Consider the following 10,126-nt stretch of genomic DNA (forward strand, 5'->3'; position numbering starts at 1 on the left):
AGTTTTTTTTGGATTTTTTCAGTAATATTTATTTTATTTTACTTTTATTACTGCCTGAATTCAAAATGGACGCATTCATCGAAAGTCAATAAACTCATAATTATTTTCAATACATACACACACATGTATAAAACTAGCTAATGAGTGTACGAAAAAGTAAAATGCCTTAAAGGCTTTATAAAATATTTGCAGTGGGTGCTTTAGTTTTGATTAAAGCCGTTTAAAATGGTTTGTGTATGAATTTTATTTCTCAAAACACCGAAAGGGTTATATGCAGTTGTGAATTTCATAATATCTCGATGTGATTTTCGATAATATTGGGTAGTCGAAAAAGTCTTTTCGTATTACTAATCAAACTTCAACTTATTTTTTTTATATTTATTTATTTATTTATAATAATTCATATAACAAAAAGAGTTTTATTATATAAATACATAAACGCAGCACTGGCTACGAGGCCTTCAGCCGTTTTTTTTTTTTTTTTTTTTTTTTTTTTGTTTATATTATATATCAATTATACATGAAAATATTTTCAAGTTGATCCAGCAACAAAGTGATCCATTTCGAGGTTCCCTACTTAACACCTTAAACAGAATAAACACAGAAACTTCAAATTTAATGAGAAATGTTTATTATCATTCGAAAAAGCACCCCTTGGCATTTCTATTTTGAAGATTATCTTTGAGTGTTGCCCGCGGCTACGTCTCAGATGCTTCATCCGTTGAGTCCAATTTTCGTTGACTCGTTCGGACATTTCTACTGGTTACTAGCGAATGACACGCGTGATGTTTTGCTTTAAGGACTGAATCGAAGCGGAATTGTCCGCATAGACTTTAGACTTTACATATCCCCACAGAAAAAAGTCCAACGGTGTGATATCACACGATCTTGGTGGCCTATCGACCGGCCCAAAACATGAAATTATCTGCTCACCGAAGTGTTCTCTCAATAAATCCATTGATTGTTGCGATGTGTGGGAAGTGGCGCCGTCTTGTTGAAACCAAATGTCGCCGAGATCACGAGCTTCAATTTCAAGCGTCAAATAGTCGGTTATCATGGCGGGATAATAGTTCGGCATAATATTTGAAGAAATATGAACCAATGATTCCACCGACGCACAAACCACACCAAACAGTTTTTTGTTTTTCTGGATGAAATAACAGCTCTTGAATCTCTTCAGGTTGCTCTTCGTCCCAAATGCGGCAATTTTGCTTGTTTATATACCCATTGAGTTAGAAATGAACCTCATCGCTGAACAAAATTTGGCTCGAAAACGTCGGATATTCTTGCAAATTTTCAAGGGCCTTCATAGAGCGAAGCAATGTCGTTTGGGAAGGTCGAACGGCTTCAGTTTTTCCACAAGCTGTATTTTGTACGCTTTCAATTTAAAATCTGGACGTAAAATGCGACAAGTTCTTCCATATGTCAGTTCGAGTTGCTGCGAACGTCGCCGAATAGACTTTCCCCGGCCTCCGTGAAACCTCTCAGCCACGGCTGCTTTATTTTCGACTGTTGCAGGTCTCCAGTAGTAGAACACACGGGCAGCACCAATCCGTTACTATTCTACTGATAGCGTGGCTATAATACCCTTTCTCACCAGCTCATCAGCTTTAGAGTTGCCTCCGATTCCGCTGTTGTCTGCCATGCAACTAGTAATATCATTAAGTGATTCCTTACCATTGATAACGAGGTTAGGTGTTCCTTAACTAATCCTGAACGCACGGTTAGTGTGCTCAAGGCTACTATCGCCATCTTGCTGTCAGAGTGGATAGCCACCTTTCTGAAGGAGGCTGCACTCCAGAGTAGTAAATCTACGGACAGCTTAATGACAGCAACCTCGGCTTGAAAAATATTGCAATAGCCAAGGCCAATATACCCATTCAACAATCTTCCCGCCAAGCTTTGACTCATCCGTAAAGATGATCACTGCCCTTCTCCTCCAATGGCTTCTACCCACTCACAACTCCCCCGCAGATATGTGGGCAAGAGAGTTTGGTTTGGCGGCTCCAAGCTCCGAAAGATCACGTATAAAGGCAAAGGGTGTGAAGATGTCCGAATGTTCGGACATGTGCTTACAGAAACTCATATTTTCTGAGTCTGCAAGCAACTTTTGCGGTCATACAACTTCCAGCGATATCTATAGCGCCCATATGCAAACTCGCATTAAGTGCCATGATTGGAGAGGACCCTAATGCACCACACATGCTGATGATGCTGATGTGCGTCGTCCGTTGAAGGCGCTCGAGCTGCCTTGCAAGTGTGGTTTTTTCGAGGACTCTACACCACACCATGACCTCATAGAACAAATGGACTTAACTATGGTGTCATAGTGACTACTTTTAGTGAGAGACTCCCACTTTTGCCAATAGCTTCTCCGTCTTAAATAGAAAAAATCCTTAAAGTTTATCGTCTAAACTTTCCTAAGCTTAAAATTCAGACCCCTTTCTATCACCACATATATTCTCATACAACAAAGTAAATTTTCAATTCTAACTTTACAATACGCCAATTTACATGGCCAACTGTACCATCGGCTGCCGCCGGCTGTCCGAGCCAGAGCCACCAACAGTCAATGCCAGCAATCATATGCGCGCATGTGCTCGTACATATGTAAATGGGTTTTGGTGAATCGTGTCACCACCCGCCCAAATGCCAAAAAAAAAAAAGAAGAAGAAGAACTAAACAAATGGAAAAATGGCTAACAAAGAAAGCAATGAAATTCATGCGCCCCCAAAGACAATGCGATACAGTATAGTACTCTGGGGTACAGTACAGTTGGCAGGCAACAATTGTGCGTTAGATTTAAGATCGCAAGCGCGTAATACAATTTGCATATTTGTACGAGTGCGCCGAGTCACATGAGTATTCTTCCACTCGTATATTTCGTACGAGCGTCTGCCGAGATGTGCGACAAGCACACTCGAATATCAGGTTCAAGATTAAGCGGATATCTGAACCTAATCTAGACAAGATCCAAAAGATGCAAAATATCGATATTTTCTTAAACTAAGCCAAAAAACTTCTTAACTCATCGACCAAAATATTTGTGAGCTTATCAGTTTAAGGAACTCAAGTAATTAGATTCTCTTATATCTTTCTTTATCTTCTGTATTAAAAATTTACCTGCCCATTTAACCACACTTTCTCCTTCGTCATATTCTATGCCGAGTTCGACAAGATTTCAATTATTGCTGGAAATGCAATCGGATACCCACCAAATCCACAGCTCTTACGAACTAACCCGAAAACCAAATTTCTCTTTTACCAAATACAATTTCGTTCTGCAAATTCGTTATCTATTTTTGAGTTCTTTACGGTCGAGTCGAGTCTATTGAATCGATCACTTGATGTACTCTAGGTTCATATTAAAATTAAAGTTCCTCTGAAAGATATTTTCTAAGCTCAGAATTTTTAATAAATATTAAAAATATTAAAGAAATCTTTAAGCTGTTTAAGATCACTAGAATCCTCTTGTTCTACGACAATGGAAGGGCACAGACCTCGAATAGCAAACAAAAAAAAAAAAAAAATTTTAATAATAATTCAAGTCGGTAAAAAATCGGGAAAATTATTATATTTTCCCCTTAACTTGTCATTTTGTTGGAGGTTTGCTTTAATGGACGATATCGTCTTCGGTTAAACGGGGTCTGTGAACGCTTTATGCTGTTATATTTTTGTCGACAAGAAGAAATAGTCCAAACATTTTGAGTTATAACGACGAGTTGACAGATCCTGTCCGAATACAAATCCGCATACGCTCCGTTTACATAAACCTGACCACTCCTGAGCTAGGAACAACATTAAGATGGCTGTCTCATGCAGGCTTATCTATGTCTATATTCGGTTTAGACTTTAGATAGACTTATCTGGAGTCAGTTTTGAGCTAATTCAGACTAGCACTTGTAAGGAATTGGTTTCGATATTAGATAGATTTGTCTAGATTAGGTTTAGGTATCTGCTAAATCGTTATTTATAAAGCCAGTGAGACAATAAGGATAATAGCAAGTCATGTTCTGTAGGATTTACCAAGACTTAAATAACTAAGTAGTTGTAGTTGTTGTAGCGGCAGAAAACATTCCTCAAGTAATTTCAGAAAATGATGCCGAGTTGACAGTCCCTGAATGTTCAACCAAGGTCCGCTCCGGTTAATTAGACCCGACTGTCATGGGAACCTGGGACTGTCGTCGGAAGTAGTTCTCATTCGCTTCTGTCTAGCATACTTTTGGAAGCTACTCCATAAGGCAGACTGATTTTCATGTTGACTTTTCCCTCCGTAGTTTAAAAAAATTGTCATAAGTCTGGATTTATTCTCAAATTTTCAAATACTTACACAGTGTTGCCAGATTTGCAACCATTGCTGGGTGACGCTCGTACGCTCGCCTCGTGTGTATGCATATTTATGCGAGCATATTCATTGAAAGCGCAACCAGGCGTAATGGAAAAGCGCCATCATCAATGAAACTGATCCCTTTGTGCATTTTCGCCACAGTTGAAGGCGCGCTGTCGCTGCCGCCGTCGCTGCTGCTGCTGCTTATTCGTTGGTCATTTGGTTGAGCATTTGGTTTGTCAGCTTGCCGGCTGGCTGGCTGACTGACCGCGCTACTGGCTTGGCTTAGCAGCGGCTAAGCGTTACTGGCTCTAACTATGTGTGCGCGATGACGCGCCGTTTTCTCGAGCTGGGCTGGGCTGGGCACGCCGCAACCAACTATTATTTGCTTGGCGCGTATCAACGGCGGCAGATGTAGAAGTTGCTTGCCTAAAATGCTAACCCTATAGCCGCTGCTGTATTTACAAGGCTGGCCTGTGACGACCCGTCCGTCCGTCCATCCGCCCATACGTCCGTCCAACTGTGCGCCTGTCGCATGCGCTGTATAATATTCGTGAAATCGAGAAGGTGCATGCAACATGCACCTACTACAACAACAAAACTCACAATGCATTTCTGCATACACTTAATGCGACGGAAAACTCACCGTTTGTTTGGCCGTGTGTCGCCTTGTTGCTTTGTCCAATTGTTGCTTCAAGTGTATCTATTTTCTTCTACTTCACTTACTTTGCGTATTGTACTTTGTTGTTGTTGTTATTGTATTTTTGGCGGCGTTGGCGGCACGCTTTGCCTTTCAACGCTGCGCTCCGCGAACACATGTTATCCCCTATGTATGTTTGTGTGAGTGCGTGTGTGTGCGCACAATTCAAATGTCCAGCGCGCGGCTCAGCTTTGGCGACAATGCCGTGTAAACTGTCTTAGAATTATCTAAGCTTTATGAGCTCAATTACTGTCAGCGCATTCACGAAATCCAATAAGCTAACTGCCTGCCGCCGTGCAGCATTCGTGTGTTTTCGACCGCAACTGCTGTTGTTGCCATTGTTGTTGTTGTTGTTTGTTTGCGTTCGATTTTCGTGCGTAATTAGCCGATATTCGCATAAGCGCTCATGTTTGGCGGCGAAAAATTGCAACAAAGCGTATTAATTAATTTGTATTTTCGAACAATTAATAAAAAAAAAAGATTTTGAAACTAGAAAAAAGGCAACTTTGGCTGCAATGCAGCTATAATACCCTTCACGGGTGAATTTCTTAACGTTTAAAAGTGTATAAAAAGTACTTACTCTTATTGTAGTTGATGCGGCATAAAACATTCCTGAAGTAATTTCGAGGAATGGTGACCGAGTTAACAGTCCTTGGCCGGATAAAGATCCGGATCCGTTCCGGTTACTGAGACCCGACTTTCGTGGGAACGAAGATCCTCCCCTTCATTTTTATCGGTCAGTTTGTATGGCAGCTATATGCTATAGTGGTCCGATCTGAAATTTTCTTTTCAGAATTTTTAGAGTTGCCTCGAAGAATAATCTATGCCAAATTTCGTGAAGATATCTTTTCAAAAGAAAAAGTTCTCCATACCAGTACTTGAGTTTGATCGTTCAGTTTGTATGGCGGCTATACGCTATGGAAGTCCAAGCTCCGCAATTTCTGCTGAGACTGTAGGAATATCTTAAATAATAAGCTCTGCCAAATTTCGTGAAGATATCTCGTCAACAAAAAAAGTTCTCCATACGTGGACTTGAGTTTGAACGATCAGTTTATATGGCAGCTACATGCCATTATGATCCGATTTAGTGAACAATTTCTTCAGAGGCTTCACCATTGTCTTAGATAAAAACCTCTACCAAGTGTCATGAAGCCATATTTTCAAAATAAAAAGTTCTCCATACGATTGTTCAGTTTGTACATGCTATAGTGGGCCGTTATCGGCGGTTCCAACAAATGAGTAGTTTTTTGAGGAGAAATGGACGTAAGCAAAATTTCAAAGAGATATCTCAAAAACTGAAGGACTAGTACGAGTATATACACACAGACGTACATCGACTCAGCCCAGTCTCCGTCATTTCCATCTGCGTGTTATAAGCTTTGTGACAAACTTAGTACAACCTGTGCTGGGTATAAGTATAGAATTTCTTGGCGATTATATAAGTTGTTCTTCTGAAATGTTAATTTCGAAAAATATTTTTACTTACTTGTTGACGTCCGCTTTCAGCGCCTCGTAGGCGGTTTTGGCGACACATATGACTGATTTCAAATGACTCAGCTAAGTTGCAATATAGTTTCAAGAACAAACGATGAGCAATATCTGGTCGAATTCGTTGCACAAGTGCGTTTATATCATGAAACCAATAAAAATATATACAAAATATGTCGACAGTATTTCCAACAGCTCTCACCAAAGGTTGTTGTTGTATGGACAAAAAACAATCCTGAAGTAACAAGTAATTTCGAAGGTTGCTGCGGCGTTGATTGTTGAGTTGTTGGTGAAAATTCGGTGTTCGTTCCGGTTACTTAAACCCGACCGACGTAAAAACGGCTCTCACCACAAATATACCCACCTCTCGCTCTCTTTCCGACGACAGCTCTGAGACAGTCTGCACTCTAGCGGGCTATGGTGAGAACTAGAAAGGTTTCAGATCCCCACGTTACGGCAGACCTCAGCAATCTACATTTACTACTTAGTCGGAAGCTCTTTAAACTTGTGCAGCTCAATTGTAGTTTTATGGGAAAGTTAAGTTTACTAAAAATTCATATTGTGCGATTTTAAGGTTTCTTCAGAAAGCAGTTATGGTCATTTTAAGACTCTTCGTTGCTATTGTCGACTTTGTTTCAAAGCATGTGATGCTGGTTTGCATCGAGTGCAGAACGTTTCGATAGATTAGTAGCTAGAATTTTGTGTTCCTTTGGGTAGAGGAGTTATTGAAGTTTGAGAACACACTGTTGCCACTTTTCTGATACCCAAAGAGACGTTAGATATACAGAATAGAGTAGAAAAGCCTTTAAACTGGTAAAAAGTGAAAGGAATTCTTGAAGTATAAAACACCAATGGAAAATGGTAGAATCTTTTGACGCCAGAATTTTTGTTTGAAAATGAGTCTTTTTTCGATTTTAAGTCGAAGGTTTCCTGCATTATATTTTAAGTAAAATATCGGTCTTTGGGAGTAAGTTTACATGAAATTTCGTGAAAGAAATTTTGTTTGTACAAAAACTTGTTTATTTGAATTTTTCTCATCAATTGTGAGGTTATGTGAAAAAAGTGTGAATACAAAAGTAGTAGATCTTTGCTTTACCTACAACTTTGTCCCATAACTTTTTTCTATAGGACTTGTGATTTTGCCGGTAGTCGAGTTAAACCGTTTTTAACGCTTAAAAATTCAACCACGCCCCTCGCCTATCTCACCTCGACCTCAGATCGCCTGTAAATTATTTTTCTTTTCATTTTTGTTATTTCCAATGGGCTTCATCCTACTATCATCTTTTTTGCTACCAAAAATTATCTATCCTGGTCTAATAAAGCAATCTAAGATTACCTCGAGTGCCCTAGTAATTATGTCTAATTTTTCTTATTTTTCGACATTATTTTTATCGCACACTATACGTTCTCCATTCTCTTCACTTGCAGGAAGATCGTTCACCCCTCTCGTCTGGCAATGAATCGGACGACTCATCCGATGCTGAATCGCCGGGACCCGCGCAATTGCAAGCCGTGAAAAACAGCGCTCTCACCGACGCGAGAACACAGGATAACAGCAAACAACAAGCTGCAGCGGCCGCAGCAATGCCTTCCACATCCGGCGGCGCTTCAACGTCTGCTATGACTAATAAGAATATCGGTTACGCAATCGCCGAAGACTTGACACACAATGCCACAGTGGCTGAGACGAAATTGAAGCACAACACAAATATCGCTAGGCAAGAGCGCCAAGCGTTGACGACAGCCGAGTGCCTCACTAGTTATGCGGCACCGTCCGGCTTGACAGGACTGCCGCAGGATATGCTATTGAAATTGATACAATCTGGTCACTTGCAGTTGCACACAGAAGAAGGTGATCGAAATTTATGAAAATGTGAAAAAAATATTTTTTTTTTTTGGAATTTTTTGGTTTTTTTATATATTTTATTTAATTTTTTTTAGCTTTAAAATTATTATTATTTTTTTTTTTGCTCACAGTAGAATGTGATGCAAATTTATCAATAATGTGAAAAAAGGTAAATTTTGGGATTTTTGAGATATTTATTTAATTTTTTTTCTAAATATTTATATAATTTTTTTTTTTTTTTTTTCCTTAATTATATGCATATATTTTTTTTTATTTTTCTAATTCTTTATAAGCAAATTCCAATATTCATCCATCTATTCGCCTCCACAGATGGCAGCGGCCAACAGTATATTTCAATACCGTTAACAAGCAACGCTGCTCAGACACTGAAGTCACCGAAGGAGCCCAGCACACGCACGGGCAACATTGAGACTGCCAAGGACATGCGCATGAAGGACATGAAGTCGGCGCAGTCGACAGCCAAAGCCGCAGCAACAAATAGTAATAGTGGTGCTGCTGCGATAGCTGGCTTGCCCATAAAGCAAGAGCTGGAATGAGATAACAAAGACTTGTTGCTTGCCAAAAAAAAAACAACAACAATAACAAAATATTAAAAAGTTAAAGCAAAATTTATAAAATTTTAAAAACTGTATCGGAAAAATGTGACTTCATTTTTAAGCCAATCATACACACACATACATGCATACATACAACACATTAGTGTTCCTAAATTATACTCTCCATGATAAGTGAAGAAGTGGTGCAAGAACAACAACATAAAACCCCACAATCGTGAGAATTTCATATGAAAGTTATTGTTAAACAATTTTGTTACTTTCTGCTTGTGTTTCGAAGCCAAACTAAATGAAAATAAATATTTATACCAACTATACCTATAATATTGAAAAAAAAACGGTGTGATTCTTGGAAGGTACTCAGATTTTATACATACATATATAAACATTTTAATTTTTTTTATTTTATAATATACATACATATAAGTATGAGTGTTTATATTTGAAAATATTATTTTGGAAATTCCGAATTTAATGATTATTTTCTTTTTCAGTTTTATATCTAATAATTTTTAGTTATGTTTTTATTATTTTTTAGTTTTTTTTTTTTTTTAATTTTTATTACTTCATTTTAAATTTATTTTATTTTTTTATTAGTTTATTTTGAAAATTTAAACATTAAAAAAAAATTAATTTTATATATAAAAATGTAAATACAATTTGATTTACTTTTATTCAAATTAATTCTGAATATTTACATACATATATCATATAAAAGCAATTAAAGACAAAGCCTATCAACATGCTATTTTTATTTTTAATATTATTTTTGATTTAATTTTTTTTCAAAAGATTTAATATTTTATTTCTAAATTTATTGCCACTTTCACAACAATTAAATTTTAAAAACTGTTATTGTTTGTTCTATCATTTTTGTTGCAAAATATCTAAAATTCAAATATTTTTAATAATATTTTAAATTGTTGAAATCGATTGTGACAAACTTTTGTAAAAATTACATATTTATGTTTGTAATTTGCATATTACAGTTTGTAATATTTGCTGGTATGTTTTTGTTTAGTTTTTTATTATTTTTAACACTTATTACAAATATTAAAATATGTACATATATTACTGTTTTCAATATTTCTTCAAAAAATTTTCAAAACTTTCTTTTTCTAATTATTTGCATATCTATTTTTTGTATATTCTTTGTTTATTAATATGGCATTAATTAGTTATAAAACTTT

The 10,126-nt window shown here is 37.3% G+C and overlaps 1 protein-coding gene across 1 annotated transcript in view; it reads left to right on the top strand.

The window, feature by feature from the left end:
• Positions 1-8,984, top strand: part of LOC126755299 (serum response factor homolog) — a 58,173-nt gene extending 49,189 nt beyond the window's left edge. Inside the window, exons 3-4 of the mRNA XM_050467766.1 lie at positions 7,944-8,367; positions 8,692-8,984. Of these exons, the coding sequence (XP_050323723.1) occupies positions 7,944-8,367; positions 8,692-8,918 (651 nt within the window). The 3' untranslated portion in view covers positions 8,919-8,984. The remainder of the gene's footprint in view (positions 1-7,943; positions 8,368-8,691) is intronic.
• Positions 8,985-10,126: the final 1,142 nt, after the last annotated feature.

This window comes from Bactrocera neohumeralis, chromosome 4 (assembly GCF_024586455.1).
Source record: "Bactrocera neohumeralis isolate Rockhampton chromosome 4, APGP_CSIRO_Bneo_wtdbg2-racon-allhic-juicebox.fasta_v2, whole genome shotgun sequence".
NCBI lineage: Eukaryota > Metazoa > Arthropoda > Insecta > Diptera > Tephritidae > Bactrocera > Bactrocera neohumeralis.